Source organism: Budorcas taxicolor, chromosome 13, assembly GCF_023091745.1.
Source record: "Budorcas taxicolor isolate Tak-1 chromosome 13, Takin1.1, whole genome shotgun sequence".
In the NCBI taxonomy this organism is placed as follows: domain Eukaryota; kingdom Metazoa; phylum Chordata; class Mammalia; order Artiodactyla; family Bovidae; genus Budorcas; species Budorcas taxicolor.
In genome coordinates, this window is record NC_068922.1 from 30,910,681 (window position 1) to 30,930,100 (window position 19,420).

Below are 19,420 nucleotides of genomic sequence, written 5' to 3' on the forward strand. Positions count from 1 at the left end.
GATTAGAAACTACAGGTTTTAGAATAAAGGATCTAAGACTAAGGTACCAAATGAGACATTTGCCTTGTTTAAAAAAATATCGGTGTAACATATAAACTGCCTCCGTGCAAGTCATCACATGTACAGCTTTACAAAAGTAGCCAAATATCTGCTAATTAGATTTAATTTTTCAGAGAGTTGAGAAATCCTGTAAGTCCTCTAATTATGAAGTGACTGCTTAAAAAGAAAGAAGTTTGATTTCTAGTTACATGAGGATATACAAACATATTCTTTTAAAAGAGGACCTTAAATTATAAAAATCAGTAAAACATAGTGATGGCATTTTTGCACAAGTGTATTTTTTAAGAAAACAGACTGAGCGCTTGAGGCAGTGTCTTCCTTGGTTCACAGTCCCTGTGTCTGGCTGGTATGTTGATCAAGGAATGAAGGTCACTGCTCCACTGGGAGAACAGGGGGGCAGAAAGCTGGGATAAAGAAAGTGATTAACATTCTTCTCTTTCCCAAGGAGGAGAAAAGGGGAGAACTCTAAGAGAATTCACTTTAGGGAGGTCCCTGCTCCCAGGAGTTTAATGTCAAGGGCATTCTCCCAGCAGAGGCGCACATACTCCTCTCAAATCAGTGAACAGAGTACTAACTGGCACCCCTACAAAGGGGACAAAGGCTCTCCCACGCTTCTCTAAGCTGTTTCATGGTGATTTAACTGGACAAAAGATAACAAAATTCTCCAAGAGGAAATCATGTAAAATATAAGCCAGTGGGCAAACTGCTTAGATGACTCTGATCCTCCAATATCAAATGCTATTCAAACAGACAAGAATATATACACCAAACATGTCATGGACTAAGTGGATCATAGATTCCCTTTCAAATAAAGTATCAATAAACTCAGTCAACACCTCTCCTTTATCCAGAATCCTAAGGATGTTCAAATAAACAGAAACTGTCTGTAATAGCACATAATGGTGATTAATTGCCTAATGACTCTAACGTACTCAGAAGCCATACGTTCACAGTGTAATCTCTTAAAAATGAAATGAAAATTAGAAGCACTTTCTTATGCACTGAATTCTAATTCTCTGTAAATTCTAAATTAGTGTATTAGTATAAATTCTAAATTAGGGTAGATTTAAAAAATCATTAACCAGAATAAACAACAGAGTATTTCCCCCAATTCTGGATTAACAGTAGCTTATTTATTTTTCTGTAGTTATTATGTACAATGTTTTTCTAACAGTACACCACCCTACAAACCAAAGCATTGCATAACCTTCCGTTCACTAATGAAACTTAAGAGGTTAATCTAAAACTGACGTTAGCAACAATTAAGAATTTAAGAGAAACCAAACGAATAAACAGCTAATTTGCAATTATACTTTCACACATTTTCATGATGAACTAAACAAATTTCCAACCCTGAGCTATGTTCATTAAAAAAAAAAAAACTATGTATGTATAATAATTGCTCATATCTATGTGGTTCATGAAACAATAACACAGACCCTACACATCTCTCATTTTGACATAAGATAAATACTAAGATGTCAAAAAAAAAAAAATGTTAAGGTATCATCTTAAAAGAAACCTAAACCAGGCTTCAAGTTGCATTCATATACAAGGATATGCGTCATTTTGGCAATTTCAGTTTATTCTGCTTGAATATCATTGTTCTTTCACAGTTTACCTTCTCTGTGATTCTGTCTGCTGGAAATATACCAAAAGGAGTCCCAGATGTGTAACCAGGAACGTGGCAGCAGGAGGACTCATACTACCAGAACCACCTGGCCATTCATGGGCCAGGACTCTGCCCTGCCAGTTAAATCTGACCCACTGTTCCAACACAGATTCGGAGAAAGCCATGTTGAGCCGGGGGGGGGCAGGGGTAGCTCTGATACCCAAGAGAAAAAAAGGGAGCCTCCAAACTGACTGCAGCCTTTAATGATCCCCAAGGTCTTCTTAAGAGTTGGGATGTTAAATTCTCACAAGTTGGTACTGGGCACAAAAACAGATTAAACCTGACTATGAATTGTTTCAAGTCTTTTGCAATTGCTTAAAACTAGAGGTGGCTAGATTTCAGCATTAGGGGGTCACTGAAGCACTGAGAGAAATGATCACTTCAATTTGGGGGTGGCGAGTGGGAGGAGCAGAAAATAGTAACAGAAGACACAGTAACAACAGAGCAAGTGGAGGTGGCAGAATTCCTTCTCACCTGAACACACTGAGGAAAAGAGAGGTGGGAATACTTAGGCTTTAATGCTGGACCCCCCAGGGGCGCCCTGGACCGGAGGGAAGGACCTGAAAGATTTTGATGCTGTGAGTTAAGCCAGCTGATCCCTCCTCGTTTTCTGTCTTATCGTTTCTCTTAGATTAAAAAAGAGAATGATGCTTTCTTAGTATGCTCTACTGATTTTATAAATAAACCACTTAACAATTTTGTTCACAACATTTGTTATTCTCTGCATTCAAAGGAGAAAAGAATATGTTCTGATCTTAATGTGTCTGGTTAATTTCCTTAGTGCCATGAATATTCAGCCAGTTTAATACCTTAAAAGATTTCTAAACAAAACTAGTATAAGTTTCCCTTGACAATGTGAATGAAAAATAATCTATAAATAAAGACAATTACTATGTGTGGTTGTTAAGCTGGCATAATTATAAATACCATAAAACCAGTCTATTTCAGAAAATCACAGTCTACTTACTATTTGTACGTCTCGGAGCGGATGTATTCAAAAACATGGGACACACCAAGCTGGAACTGGTCAGCGATAGGGGTAACCCAGGGATTGTTCTCTGCTTTGAATATTTGCTTCTGACCAGTTAAATCCAAGTTTCCTAAAAAGATGGAGAGGGAAAAAATGAAGGTCATCTAACCAACAGAAATCAAATTCAAGAAGTAATTCATGCCCAGTAACCACAGCACAACCTTAAGCATCTTCTGAGTCATTTGTTTTAAAAATATTTAGCCCAAGTCATTGCTGGTCTACAAGCCATGTCAGTGATTGCACACTGACACAAGAAATTAGGAAGGAAGGGAAGGCGATAAGGAGAGAGGGGAGAGGGAGTAGAAGAAAGAGGTAAGAAGGAAGTAAACTTGGAAGGAATTCACACAAATGTAGCATTTGCTTGATTTTTTCCAGTATTTGCTACAGGAACAAAAACGGCCTTCCAGGATTGAGAGAACCCTTAATATCAGGACATCCCCCAATTTCACCTTGACAGTGTGCAGCACCATCTGTCCAGTAAGACTGAAACCTGCTCCAAGCAACACCACTTTTCATCAAAGCAGGACACAAGCGAAGAAAGATGAGAACACTGCCTCACTCGGGCAGCATAGCATATCTCGGAATCAGCACTAAACGCATCTCAGTAACATGGTTAAGGGTAGAAATGCACACATATATACCCTACCTATTCACAAATTACCTGTAAAAAGCATTTCCTCCTTTGATTCTCCAGCAATCCCTAAAGTCAGTAATTGACATCACTTTACAGGTAAGAAAAAACACAGAAACTTGGGGAAATTAAGTAATATCTCTAAGAACAGAAAATGTCAGAGTAGGGATTTGAATCTAAGCCTTCTGACTCCCAATCTTTTATATATTTCTAGATCAACCAAACATGAGCTAATGAAGGGCGCCAGCATCGGGTACCACGTGTTGCTGGATCACTTGATTATGTATGTATTTCTGTTTGGTGTATTTGAAAATGGAAAAGGGAAGTGTGAGAAAGAGCCTCCAAGAACATGCTTGCCTACAAGAGAGACAGAGATGCTACACAGTAGAGCTGCATGTGGTTTAAATGGCAGTCAGCTGGCTCACCGACATCCTTGCCCTCAAAGTCCTACTGAAGAAGTCCATTTTCAGACCCCTGATCTACAGTCTAAGGTTTCTGAACACAGACACCTAGCAATTATTCATTACAAGACACAACCCTAGTACCATTTCTGTCCTGTTCTGAGGCTCCAACTGCCAATTTTGTCATAACAAGTAACTTCAGGATATGGAAAACATATTCTAAGGATGCAAGCATTCTACGAAGCACATCATTTCCCAGCTAATCTGAACTTCAGAAATGAGAAGAAAATGTTTACTAGGACAGTGATGCAGCATTTCTTCTTAAAACAAATGATGATACTCTGACTCTGCCTTCTTTTTGTTACACTGACAGACCTTGTTGTATCAATGCTTCACTTTATTGTGCTCTGCACATACTAATTACATTTCTTATAAAGTGAAGGTTGCGGCCACCTCACACCCAGCAAGTCTGTCGGTGCCATTCTTCCAACATCACTTGCTTACTTTGTGTCTCTGGGTCACATTTCAGTAATTCTCCCCATATTTTAAGCCTTTTTATCATTATTATTTATGTTATGGTGATCTGTGATCAGTGATTTTTGATGTTACTACTACACGTCACTGAAGGCTCAGATGATGGTCAGCAGTTTTTATCAGTAAGAAAATTTTTAATATTTGATTATTTTTGGCTGCACTGGGTCTTGGTTGCTGTGCATGGGTTTTCTCTAGCAGCGGTGAGTGGGGGTCTACTCTCTAGATGCGGTGTGCAGGCTTCTGATGGCAGTGGCTTCTCTCGTTGCTGAGCACAGGCTCCAGAGCTCATGGGTTTCAGTACCTGTGGCTCGCGGGCGCTAGAGCTCAGGCTCAGCAGTTGTGGCAAACGGGTTGAGTTGTGGTATATGGAATCTTCCCAGACCAGGGATGGACCCAGCAATGGCAGGTGGACTCTTGCCCAATGAACCACCAGGGAAGTCCGTCAGTGAGAAATTTTTTGTACATTTTGGGGCTTCCTGGGTAGATGAGCTGGTAAAGGATCCACCTGCAACACAGACAGACCCCAATTCGATTCCTGGGTCAGGCAGATCCCCTGGAGAAGAGATAGGCTACCCACTTCAGTATTCTTGGCCTTCGCTGGTGGCTCACACAGTAAAGAATCCGCCTACAATGCAGGAGACCTGGGTTTGATCCCTGGGTTGGGAAGAGCCCCTGGAGGAGGGCATGTCAACCCACTGCAGTATTCTTGCCTGGAGAATCCCATGGACAGAGGAGCCTGGCGGGACACAGTCCATGCGGTCGCAAAGAGTCAGCACAACTGAGCGACTAAGCACAGCACACAGCACGTGTACATTCTTAGACATGGCGCTACTGCACAATTAACAGGCTACAGCATAGTATAAATAAACTTTTTATATGCAGTGGGAAACCAACAAACTTGAGTAATCTGCTTTACTGTGATGGTCTGAAATGCAAACTACAGTTATCTCAGAGGGGTGCCTGAATGAATGTGAAGCTATCCGGAATAACAGAGGAAAAACAGACCAATGGAAAAGTGATCCCTATTTCATAAAATGCTTTTAAAGAAAACCGGTATTATGAAATAGTAGGAGTAATCCATCATGATATTTCCAAAGCTATTTAAAATCTGCTGGTTAAGTACAAAAATAAGCAGATACATTTCTCTCCAAGATTATCAATATTGTCAATTTCCTCAACTTAATGGTTAAACATCATTAGTCAGATATTTAATCACTTGGGAAATTAACGGGCTTTATTCTCTACACCGTGAGTCAGAAGACTGCTTGGGATAAGTGGAAGTGCAAATGTTGCACATATTGGGCTTAGCCAAGTGTCCTACGAAGGTGTAACACGGCTGGCAGTGGACTGCTGTTCATATATTTTGCTTTTATCTTTACTTGGACAAGAGACAAGCTTTTCAGCTTCCCAAGAATCAAATTGATTGCTTGTTTAAATTTTGCTATAACTCTCATTTCCTCATTTGCTATACCCTATGTCCTCTTGTCCATATTATTGTCTCATTACTTCTTTTTCTCCAATTTCCACATTTCCTAAAAATGAATAGAAGTTTCTGGGGAAAGTCTTAAATTTACAAACCAGCCTGTAGTTCTGAAGTGTCATGTTTAAGTTTTTAAAATATTTTTCAGCTGTGCCACTCAGCATGTGGGATCTTAGTTCCCTGACCAGGGACTGAACACGTGCCCCCCTGCATTGGAAGCTCAGAGTCCTAATCACTGGACCACCAGGGAAGTTCCTGACATGTTGTGTTTTAAATGCACAGTATATTATGTTGTGCAGTGTCCTTAGGCAGCACGGTCACTGAGGGAAGGGCCAAGTGACCAGGTGATAGTAACCACAGGGCAGAAATTCTCTAAAAAGTTGGGGGGTTACTAGAGGTAAAAGCCTCTTTCTTAAAACATTCACCTAATTGACAGCCTACACTTAACCAGTATCCTCTTCCTGCCTCCGAGCCCTGCCCACTTACATTATCATGGAATCAACTGTGAAAAGAAATAATCAGTGAGACCTTTGGAAAAAATATGTCTTCTAAAATGGGTAACCAAAAAAAAAAAAGCCACGAAAAGCATAAAATTACATAAAGATGTGAACTAATTCCTAAGCAAAGGAGATTTCCCTGATAGAGGTGTCTCTGCTCTAAATATCTTTCTTCCTCATCCCCCTAAACTTGTTAGTTTAACGAAAAATCCAGTCTAACTTTCCCACGGGTAGAGTGTATCTGATGAACAAGCTTCCTGGACTCTGTCATTCACACACATGACCATGAACTAACTTAACTGGACGGCTTTCTTATTTAACCTCTGGTTCAGATGCGTATCACAGGAAAATGACTTAAAAAACTGCTGAGGAAGGAGGAGGGTCAAAAGAGGAGAAGTAGCTGTGTCTGGAGCACAGAGGATTTCTTGGCTTGCTATATTTTCAAGGCTCTGGGTCAGTATGAAAGCAATGTGGACCAGGGAAAGAGTTTCGGAAGGACCCCACAGACAAGCCTCAGTTTGTCCAAATTTGCCCAGGAGAGCAGGAGAGGAAGACGACTCTCTTCTTTCCTAGATTGCATCACCAGCTCCCTCCCACCCAGGTGCAGGGTTTGCCTGAGACAGACTGGCTTCTGGGGCCATTTGCTACAAGGCTTCCACCTGGACATACCTCTCCTGGAGGAACACAAGACAAAGAAACTATATGGGACTAAAAGCAAGTGTGTGCAAGCACAGCTGGGGCAAACATAGACAGAAGATAGAAAAAGACCAAAAAAGCCCTATTGCCACTTCTAAAGAGCCTGGAGCAAAAATAGGGTACTGGCAACTGCAAAAGCAGGGTGCTGTGCACCCTACCCTGCACTCAATACCCCCTAAGTGTTGGGCAAAACCCTAAGCCACCCCTCCAGCCCGATCCTTGGACACACTCCTGTCTTCACCCCATATAAGGAACCAGCTCCCTCACCCCTGGGGAGTGAGCAAGGGAACCTATCACCTGTTCTCACTCCTCCCTGCTGCAACGGGAGCCCTGATAAAGCCTTGCCTGAATTTGTCTGGCCTCTAGTCAGTTTCTATTGATTGGAGAAGGACACGAACCCTGATCCGCATCATGCCCACTAATCCAAAAGTACAGGTATGTTATGAACCGGTTTAATGGATCATCCTTGAACTCAACATACAGGTATAGGAAAGAACAGCCTGTACTCTGCTACCAGCAACCAACAAACCTGCTTTCCAAGGTACTTCATCTCATGTTCACTTAGTAACAGCCTCTGACTAAGCCTGTGGTCTTTTTAATGGTAATCCTCTAAAAATAATGTACTTAAGTTCGATGCTCCCTGGTTGCCACATATGGAAAACAGACCTGGGGGAATAACATCAAGAAAGGAGGTCAGCTCTGTAGCCTGAGCCCTCTTGTCTGAGACCTCGAACCCTCCAGAGAGCTGTCAGTCCCCAGCCATGTCTCTATTTAAGCACTATCAATGGAGACACAAGAGCCAGAGGATGACGCTAATGATGCCTGCTAACTGGAGCACGCAGGAACTGCGGGATGCAAGCTGGACATGGTTGATTCAGGGAAGAGGAATCTTATACTGATGAATGTTGGAGTACCCAGAACGGACCAGAGGCTGCTTGTGAGCATTTTCATTTCTATCACTTCAAACTCATCTGTGCACTCTAGCTGGGGGAGGGGGAGGCTGGAGGGATGGAGTTACCCTCCCCCACCCCCATTTATTTACCTTAGTGTCAAACAATCCTCAGTCAGATTTAATAGCAAACTTCAGATTCACAGCTGCTTCATGGATACTGAACTGGGAAGCCTAGCAGAAAAGCATGATTCATGTTCACTGACATGGGGTGTGTGCTGGGGGGGCGGGTGGTAAGACCACACAGTAGCTTTGTGGTGGATGCTATGCTCTTTTCTTAACAAAGAACCAAGAAACCCATGCTTCAGGTCCACAGCGCACCTTAAAGCAGGCAACTATTACAGATGACAGAGATGGAAACCGCACGAGCCAGAGCCTGCACCGGCACTGACTCTACGAGCTGTAAGCGTACTCGGCAAAAGGGGACATGCCTGTTTTATTTTCTGAGTTAATGTCACCGGTGAAGGATGTAGTACCTGCTTCGGTACAGCTGCGATCCTCCCAGCTGGCTTGGTGTCTCTCGCTTTCTCACCTCCCTCTGAACGAACGCAGCAATTTCAGAAGAGGGTTAAGATAATTAGAAGAAAGCTCGGCCATCATCCCATGTGAAAAGCTGACACCTGGCTCCTGGGGGCCCGGCAACAAGTTCCTCCGACCTCAGCCGAGCTCATCCATCAGCTGTCTGAGGCGGGTTCCCTCTGCAGTAATAACATGCAGGGAGCATCTCAGCATCCCGTCAGTCAGGCTGCGGGAGCCCTAACTTGCCGCACGCTTGGCTGGCTTCAGTTAGGAGTCCTCACCCATCTCCTTATTAGAAGCCTGAGTAGCGCTCGGGTGCTGTTCTAACAAGGATCAGGCGGCAGGATTAAGCACTGTGACAAAGAGGATCTAATGAGCTAGAAAGGGATGCACCCGCGGACACGCTAGCTGCCTCCCAGACGCACATTCCCTCTGCTCGCTCTCTGGTTGGGGAGGCCCAGGCCACGTGGGGAGCCAGCCCGCACCGTGATGAGTGGTGACCCTCTGACCAGCACTGCCCTTAAGATCATCTGTCACTCACAGGCTGCTTCTGAAATTGCAAATTGGATTTTCCATTTTATTACCTGCAAAGGCACCACATATACTTCATTCCAGAGCCTCCAGTACAGCAGCTCTGCCATGCGACTGTATTTTGTAAAGGCTAAAGCACGGAAAACAAGCATCCCCCTCGCTAGTGATACATGTGATCGGATGGAACAGGCCTTGTGGCCCCATTGATAAGCAGACTTGTTTGCACATATAGAAATGGGTTGTTTTCATAATCCTACTGATAACAATTCTTCCTGAGTACTCCAAATCCTGAAACATGTGGCCAGGAACATCATTTATTGCATATTAAGCAATCAAGGCAACCTGGGCAAATTTTTCATGTCATTGAAGGATCATTCCCTCCCTCCCTAATTCCAAAATCTGCAGAACACTTTTTAAATGAGTGCATGCTAACAGCCAGGCTCCCTCGCTCACGGAACTCTAAGGCCATCGTCTAACAAGGTAAAACTAGCAAACCGTGGCTGATGGGGTACTCTATCATCAGTATACTGGATTTGCTGAAACTCAGGAAACTGATTCGCTGCTGAAGGGGTCTAGATGGGACATTATGACAGCTGAGAGATCACCTCTGGTCTGCAGTGAATCCACACACAGGAGCTAACCACAAACAACTCCGGCACAAAATAAAAGCGACATTCAGGGCTGCTCCGAATATAAACAGATATTCTTCATGTAGATCCCTAAGCTTATTACTATGTAAGAGGCTTCTAATTACAGAAGTGCACGATGACAGCTGGAGATGGAAAGCTTCTATCTTTTTCACTTCTTCAGCAACAAACTTCATTGAATGGAAAATGAGCAGGAGGCTTCTAAAATCATGCTCACATTGGAATAACAAATGTTTGCTATAATAAAACACTGGAAACAACCAGAATGTTCAATAGGTGAGAAGCAGTATAACATGGCTACTCAATGAAGTGTTATCTGGTTATTAAAACAAATGACAAAGACTTGTATGTTTTGACTTAGAAAGAGATCTACACCCTAATTTAAAAAAAATCAGGGTATACTAAGTTTGTTATTTCATTTTTGGAAAAAAGTATAGAAGAAAGAAATCTCATATTAGGTATATGAGGAAATGTTTAAGTCAGAAAGAGAAGAGAAGGACACGTATCAAATTGTTAATACGGGTTTTCTCAAAGAGGGGAAATGTAAGTGGGGAAGGGATTTGAACTCACAGAATAAAAGGGTAAATTATTTATTTTCTTTCTCAAGAACCCCATGTGATTACAAGTATGAATTATTTTTACAATTAAATAAGAATAAGGTGAATGAAAAGGATACCATCAAAAATAATTCAAAATACAAGACGGATGCTAATTAGTACAAAGGCAGCGCCTTTTATTTAAAATGGCATCATCCCACTGCAGGAACAGCCTGATGGTCTGCTAAGCCCTAACTGGATTGAGAAACAGGGTCTGAGGCTGCTGCTTTTTCTGGGCATCATCGATGCAGTCCAAGTAGGCTGGAATGTCTCATGACAGCTCTCAAATTTATTCTGTGGGGAATTCGAGGCCACACTGTCATTCTGGCAATTGTCTGCTTAGCCTTCTGGGAACACATTTTTGAAACAGGCATTTAGCTCTCTTAATACATACGATGCACTGCTGCTTTGTGAAACATACTAAAACTGTGACTCTTCCGATCTAGTCAAGGGAAGCATACAATTTAAATGAAAGAGACTTTTTAAAAAGCTCAACACCCTGCCAAATGGCTTCAACAACAGTGGCCTCTGATTTATGTGTGTACTGTGTGGAGGAGTCCAGAGGCCCTTTTAAAGAATGAAGAAAAATATCACTTTACAGTTTTCCCCAGTGCCCTTCTTGGCCATATGACATCTGTGTTCCAGGTTAAGATGGACTAGAAAAGGGTCTCTCAGTCGCTGGTAAATACAATTCCCCATCAACAGAGCCATGGGCATCCTGGGGGCTCACCACCATGGCTGCTTTATTCAGCAAGTCCCTGTCCGTGGAGGTCCAATGAATAACTCATGTTGTAAACCTGGCCTTTGTGTAGGATTTCCCCATTATTCTTCTAAAGGTGGGAGAAAAAAACCTTACTTTTGCTTAACAGATTTCCCTTTTATTGTTTATGTAACATCAGGAAGCATATTCTTTTTAAAAAAAAAAATTTATTTATATATTTAGCTGTGCTAGGTCTTAAGTTGCATCATGTGGGATCTAGAGTTCCCTGACCAGGGATTGAACTTGGGCCCTGGCATTGAGAACACTGGATCTTAGCCACTGGACCACCAGGGAAGTCCCTAGGAAGTATATTCTAAAGCCCAGTGGGTCTGGCTCTGGATGCCACATACCATTCACTGGCTTTCTAACCAAATGACCTTCGGTAAATCCCTGTGTTTTCTGAGCTTCAGTTTCCTCATCTGCCAAGTGGGGATAATGGTACCAACTGATAGGATTGTGGACAGGAGCCCAAAGGTATACAAAGTCATTCTCTACCCTTGAAAGCACTACATCAATATAAAATACTCTTCATTATTATGTTAAGCGAAATCTGCAAAGGAGAGAAAGATGTACACTGGAAAACAATTTGCCTAAAACAGAGATTCACTCAGGGAATTCATCTCCTGAAAGTTAAAGTTGCTCAGTCATGTCTGACTCTTTGAAACCCCATGGACTATATAGTCCATGGAATTCTCTAGGCCAGAGTACTGGAGTGGGTAGTCTTTCCCATCTCCAGGGGATCTTTCCAAGACCAGGGATTGAACCCAGGTCTCCCACATTGCAGGCGAATTCTTTACCAGCTGAGCCACAAGGGAAGCCCAAGAATACTGGAATGGGTAGCCTATCCCTTCTCCAGCAGATCTTCCCAACCCAGGAATCGAACTGGGGTCTCCTGCATTGTATCTGCCAAAACAGAATGCAAAATAAACATACATTTGCCTGGTAGTACTCTTTCAAGGAAAGGGCCCCCAAGTTCATAAACTTCTCAAAGGTCTGTGATCAACAGTAGGGCCATGGGGCTTCCCTGGTGGCTCAGTGATAAAGAATTGCCCGCCAGTGCAGGAGACACGGGTTGGATCCCTGATCCAGGAAGATCCCACATGCCATGAAGCAACTAACCCTGCGCGTCACAAATACCGAGCCTGGGAGATGCAACTACTGAAGTTTCTGTACCCTAGAGCCTGTGCTCTGCAACAAGAGAAGCCACCACAATGAGAAGCCCGTGCACCAGGACTAGAGAACAGCCCCTGCTTGCTGCAACTAGAGGAAAGCCCATGCAGCAAAGGCGGCCCAGCACAGCTAAAAATAAAATTAAAACAGGCAAAATTAGAAACAAAAGCAGGGCCAAGAAAAAATTAGGAATGCTGATTTCATTCCCTAGAAGACTGAAGGGTGGCAGTCTGCAGCGCCCCATGAGGGTCAGGTCCCAGAGCACATTAGGTCATTCAGCGTCCTCCCAGCCCTCACTGTCCTTCCACGGAAGTCCCCCAGTTCAAGGACAATGTTCTGACTGCCTGGGAAGTTGGAAATGTAAGCACCAATGAGAAAGCCCCAGTTACCCCAGAGATCCCAAGGAGACATCCCTGAATACCAACAACATAATCTAAATCAATGGATGTTCAAGGAATAAGTTCCAGCAATCACAACTTCTTATAAGATCAATAAAGGTATCACACCCTTCGGTAATCTATTCCAAGTACAGATGTGTAAGAATTCTGAAATTGAAACCAACTATCTTATTTGATGAAGAGCAACATGATGTGAGTGGAGGAAAGAACTGATTGCAAAAGAAGTCAGCACATATGTGGAATCTAGAAAAATGGTACAGATGAACCTATCTGCCAAACAGAAACAGACACAGAGGTGTGGAGAACAAATTTATGGACCCCACGGATGGAAGGGAAAGTGGGATAAATTGGGAGACTGGGATTGACACAGACACACTACTATGCATGAAACGGATAAAACTAATGACAACCTCCCGTATAGCACAGGGAACTCAGTACTGTGGTGACAAATGGGAAGGAAATCCAAAAAAGGGGTAACGTATGTATCATACAGCTGATTCACTTTGCTGTACAGCAGAAACCAGCACAATGTTGTAAAGCAACTGTATTCCAATCAAAATTAATAACAAATATTAAAAGAAGTCAGTACACTTGGGTTCAACTCTTACGTCTCTCATTAACTACTCTTATATCCTTGAACGTCATTTAAGCACTCAACTTTGGTTTCCTCATCTGTGAAAGAATGATATCAGGACTGATAAGTTCTAAGATTCCTTCCCAGTGTAAAACTTAACTAAATTTTTTTAAAGGAATTCTCATTCAAAAAAGCATTTGTATTTATATCAAAGGATGGATGTTAACTAAACATATCATGGTAATCATTTATAATATATGTAAGTCAAATCAGCATGCTGTATACTTCACACAGTGCTGTATGTGTATTATATCTCAAAGTTAGAAAAAAAGAAAAAATTATGCTAAGGATACACAGATATTCACCGTGATTTATGAATACAAAATTTCATTTATGCTGCTTGTGCTCCTCCAGAACATCTGCAAACAACTCAAATAACTGAAGGGTTGGTTAATATATTACGAGACACTCTTAGGATGGCAGAGTATGTCGTCATACAGTTAAAAACGATTTCAAATAAAATTTAATTACATGGGATAATGGTCATGACACAACACTGAAGGTTGAAATGTAGGCTATAAAACCCGTATCCGATGATCCTATGTTTAAAAAAAGTTTATACACATATGCGTAGGAAAAAGGCCAGAAGAGCATACACACACGTGCATACACAACAAGAGAAGAGACTTCTTTCTTCTTAATAGTGGTTATTTCTGAAGAGGAGAATCACCCTTTACTGTGCTTCCCAGTTATTCTAAAGCAGTGATTCTCAGACTTGAATGGGCATCAGAATTTCCTGGAGGCCTTTGGAAAACCTCCAGGGTTTCTGACTTAGGAGCACCTGGATAAAACCCAAAGGTTACATTTCTAACAAGTCCTTAGGCTTCCCTGGTAGCTTAAACTGTAAGGAATATGCCTGCAATGCAGAGGACTCAGGTTCAATCCCTGGATCGGGAAGATCTCCTGAGAAGGGAATGGCAGCCCAACTCCAGTATTCTTGCCTGGAGAATGCCATGGACGGAGGAGCCTGGTGGGCTACAGTCCATTAGGTCCCAAAGAATTGGACAAGAATGAGCAACTAACACTTTCACTTTAGGGGATGATGATGTCTGCTCTAGGGACCATACTTAGAAAAAGTTTCCATTTATTTATAATAATAAAAAAATATTAAGCAATCAAATGTTTTTAAAAGCTTAAATAAAGCAGCCCCCAAATATTAAATCTATTTAGAGTACTAAAAAAAAAAAAACCTCTGAATTTTCAGATACTACTACTAGTTCTATTAAGATGTTAAACACACAAAAGCTTCCATAAAGTAGTGAATGCTAACATTAGTATCATCTGCATCATAATTATAATAGCTATTAACTGCGGAGCATATATTATGCACCAGGTGCTGCTTCAGGAACTCCACATTATTTCAAGGAGTAACAACAACTGTGCACGGAAAAGTATCACTATATTTCATTTAAAGAAGAAGCGACAACTAACATTCAGGGAGGCTGAGCCCCATATTCAAGGTGGGATTCAAAGGCCAGGTTATCTGACTCTTTAAAAACGGTTGGTGTTCCCAATACAGGACACTTAAAACATTTTCCTCTTCCTGTAAAAAGGTACTGAGGTGTTGCTGGAAAAGTCAACATCATGACATGGTTTAAAGAATACTGAGAGAAGAAACAGAAGAACACCCTTCACTTCTCTCACAGGGTCCAGAGTCCTATCATAAGAACCACAATCCAGAATCATCACTGTAACCTCTAGCAATTTTGTGTCTAAATTAAGATACCCGGGCAGAGGAATGTGTTTGGCTGATACGCTTTCATTAATATGACAGTGAATATTTTCAACAGACCCTGTTAATATAGAGCATGCACTTCCCTATTCAAGAGTCAGAAAACAAGGTCAAGGGTTTTGGGTTTTTTGTTTTTTTTTTTGCTTAAATTGATCATGTATTTTTAAAAATTATTTTTTGATGGAGTGTAATTGCTTTACAATGTTGGGTTAGTTTCAGGTGTCCAGCAAAGTGTACGAGTTATACATATACGGGTACCTGCTCTGTTTTAGATTCTTTTCCTGTATAGGTCATTACGGAGTATCGAGTAGGATTCTCTGTGCTACAAAGTGCGTCCTTACTGGTTACCTCTTTTATATGTAGTACTGCGTATATGTCAGCCCCACTCTCCCAATTTATTCCTCCCTTCTTCTCCCTTGGTAACCATAAGTTTGTTTTCTACATCAGTGACTCTATTTCTATTTTGAAAATAGGTTCATCTGTACCATTTTTTTTTTAAGATTCCACATGTAAGTAATATCATACGGTATTTGTCTTCTTTAAAAAGAAAAAAATCTTGTGTAATTACACACTGAACAAATTACTATTTTAAAAATAATAACATTGCATCAAGTCAGAATTGTTGCGGAAAATCACTACATGCTTCAGAGAACTGAAATTATCCTGGGAAATTCTTATCAGAGAAAAAGGATGAACAGGTTTGAATCTGGGTGAGGAATCCCAGACAAGGCAACCAGGGCAGATCACAGGTGGTGTGTACCAGGGCCAGGGAGTGGATATTGGCATATTCCAATCGCTTTTTTTTTTTTTTTTCTGGCAAGGCTTTCTTGGGGCCCCTGCTGCAACTGGGGACAGTGAGAACAATCAACAGAATCCCTTGCTTGTTGGCTCCCCAAGGGGTGGGGCAAGCTTGTTCCTTACGTGAGCTGAGGGTAAGGGTGTGTCCAGGGCTAGAGGCGTGACTTAGGTGTTTTGCCTACCTTTTAGGTGGTTTTGAGTGCAGGGGGCATGTGTAGTACCCTGCTTTTGCTCTAGGCTCCTCAAAAGTGGGAGTTGGATTTTTGGTTTCTTCGGATCTTTATCATTTAAAAGGAAATATCTATACTACTACAAAGAAATAGCCATGACTCATATTTTATAATCGTCAGGGCTGAGTTAAAGCATTTCTGAGGGTCTCACGTTGTCTCCAACAGTTTCAAAAGGCTGCCCTCTAGGGAAAGAAGTGGGTGGGAAGCAAGGAGATTATACCTGTCTCTCCCATCTCTCACCGCTTCCTGAACACCATGATATCTGCACCAAATGACAATAATGGATCCGGGTGGCCCCCAGATCTGAGGCTCCTCCCTTTTCACCCAACATCTGTAACTGCACTTGGGAGATTCCATGTGTACAGATATGCTCACTAACTGACATAAAGAATCTGACCGCACACTGGTGATCCAGTGGCTAAGACTCCGTGCTCCCAATGCAGGGGCCCCGGTTTGATCCCTAGTCAGGGAACTAGATCCCACGTGCTGCACAGTAATAAATATTAAATAATTAAGTAACAAATGTTAAAAAAGAATCCGACCACAATCGAGATGCACATACAACTGGAGAACACATTAATGGAAGTTTGCAGGGCATGCGGGGCTGATGGAGATAGAGTCTTAAACACATCCAGATGTGTATCAAATTTTCATTTTCAAATTATGTAAGAAGTGGAAATGACTTTAGTTTGCAGGAGATAAAAGGTCAAATACAGGCTGACTCAATCAGTACAAATATGATCACCTAATCTTAATAATTATCATCTTAATCACCTTCCCAAATGGCAACAACTTAGAGTTTTAATATTTAAACTTAAAAACAGTTGTTTAAAAAGCAGAGCGATTTTTCAGCCAACAGGACTGATGCTGAAGTTTAAATGTCACTGAAATTCATGCCTAAGCATTTGCTCCTATGGAAGTAAGAAATGAAATTAACTTTATTTTTTATTTATATATAAATACCCTTGAATCCAATTTTATTAAAGGTTAAGTAAGGGATCAGCCTACTACACAGAACCTAAACTTAAGTTATATGTAAAAATGGCTTGTTTCAGCTTTGCTTCTCACTCCGGAGCTTATACTTTTATTACTTTGGTGCCATGCGTTACACTCTCTGCAGAGGCTGTAGATGGTAAGAGTGCAGATATTATGCCACATAAAATACGTACTAAGATAATTAAGAACTGTGAGTGACACAAATGCTAAATCTACATGAATAAAACTACAACAACTGTAACTCAATTTCCGGTGAATTCAAAATTATTCATGTTAAAGAAGAGGCAAATGTGTTTCAGGTTATACATTAACAATCCATTTTAATCTGTTTTGATGAAACTTATTTTCCCATAAGCTTAGCAACTGTAACTCAGAAGAAAGATGCGATGGGGGAAAAAAAAAAAACCCACAACTATGGAAAAGCAGTATTTCCATGTGTGCAAATACATACACACACATGCACACATACACACATTCACCTACTTGAGGACTTCAGAAATACGATAAAAGCAAAAACTACATATTATAGCAGAAAAGACATAGTAGAATAAAGTAGAAAAAACCTGATGATTCTACTTGTTTTTAGTGCTATTCTTTTTTAATTGGGGTATGGTTGCTTTATAATGTTATATTAGTTTTGCTGTTTCTAACTTATATAACTAGTTACTTTTTTTCAGTATAAGTGATAAAAGGCAAGTAAGTATCCCAAACTACTATAAACAAGAGTACTTTCTAGTCTAGTGCTAATCCAGAGTCAAGCCCAGGCCACAGACATAAACTAACATAATTAAAAACTTTAAAATTAAAGTTTAAGAAACATCAAAGCAAAATAACTGTATAACTCAAGAGATAAAAGTACCAGCCTCCTAAGGATCTTAGACAATTTACCAGACTTGGTACATTTCACGTGTGAAAAAGCATTAACTATAAATAACAGAGAAAAAACGGAGTTTTGCCACAATTTGGGATTTGGGTGAGCATGATGACATCATGAATTGGTTTCCAGTATTTTTGGAAAGCCAACTGTCTTGGGTTAAAAATATGAAATACTGTCACAGTTAAACAATAAAAAAGGAACGAACGTACTATAATACTCTAACTCAAGGGAAAAAACAATCCACAAATACAAAATCGTTTTTTAACATGTGAAGCTGTTACAGTGACTCAACTTGTTTACAAGAAAATAGGGCTCAAATGAGCCAATCCAGGCACTGGCTCTTCTAAACAACTTCTCTCATTGCTACTGGTTTATACAGTGTTGTTAATCCCAAGATCCCAGCTTGCTGTCAAATTACAGAGTATCCTGATATTCCTCATCATTATCATCATAAAAAATTGTGAGAAAACGGAGAAATAGAATATATTTTCAAATGCAAAAGTTGTTTTAAAGATTAATGACATCCTTATGGAGTAAACAAATTTATATGTGCCTTTTTATACATTACTAATTTTTTTAAAAGATTTTTTTTGTTGTTATTGATGTGGGCCATTTTTAGAGTCTTTATTGAATTTGTTACATTATTGCTTCTGTTGTATGTTTTGGCTTCTTGACCATGAGGCATGTGGCATCTCAGCTCTCCAACTAGGGTTTGAACCCACACCTCCTGGGCTGGAAGGCAAAGGCTTAACCACTGGACAACCAGGGAAGTCCCCACACTTTTCATTTCACTTAATCTTCATGATCTGGAGACTTAAAGAGTTGTTCAAAAAGGAAAAAGGTTTTGTTTGGCCATAATTTGACATCAGCATATAAGAACAAATGGTGACTTACTGCTTAATCTAAAGCCAGGTCCCCCTAGCTGATGATGTAAACGTGAAACAGTAAATTGTGATGTCTAGCATAAATACCAGAGAAGGTGATGATGGCACCCCACTCCAGTACTCTTGCCTGGAAAATCCCATGGATGGAGGAGCCTGGTAGGCTACAGTCCATGGGGTCGCTAAGAGTCAGACATGGCTGAGCGACTTCACTTTCACTTTTCACTTTCATGCACTGGAGGAGGAAATAGCAACCCACTCCAGTGTTCTGCCTGGAGAATCCCAGGGGCGGGGGAGCCTGGTGGGCTGCCGTCTATGGGGTCGCACAGAGTCGGACATGACTGAAGCGACTTAGCAGCAGCAGCAGCATAAATACACTAGGCTTGCACAGTGCTCAATACTATGGCCTTAAATTTTTAAAGAACTGAACTTTAAAAACAGTATCACACAAAATCACTTACAGGACATTTAGAGGTACTTTCCATCAAACAATGTGGGACTTACTTGCAACGATCCAAACATACTATGTTCTTCCTTCTGCACCTACGTAAACGCCTCCACCCCTGTGCTTCCCGGTAAAATGCAATGTGTTCAGTATCACCTCTTCAGAGAAGCCTGCCTGGATTTCCCCACTGCAAAGCTGATCCCTATGATTTTTCACTGTTACAGCACCTGTTTGCTTGTTCTGCAGTGCTTATTAC

General features: G+C 41.1%; 1 protein-coding gene across 2 annotated transcripts in view; it reads right to left on the reverse strand.

Moving 5' to 3' along the window:
• The window catches only part of RSU1 (Ras suppressor protein 1), a 198,838-nt gene that overhangs the window by 95,564 nt on the left and 83,854 nt on the right, over positions 1 to 19,420 (reverse strand). For both annotated transcript variants that reach the window (XM_052650975.1, XM_052650976.1), the window contains exon 8: positions 2,700 to 2,832. In XM_052650975.1, coding sequence (XP_052506935.1) covers positions 2,700 to 2,832 — 133 coding nt within the window. The remainder of the gene's footprint in view (positions 1 to 2,699; positions 2,833 to 19,420) is intronic.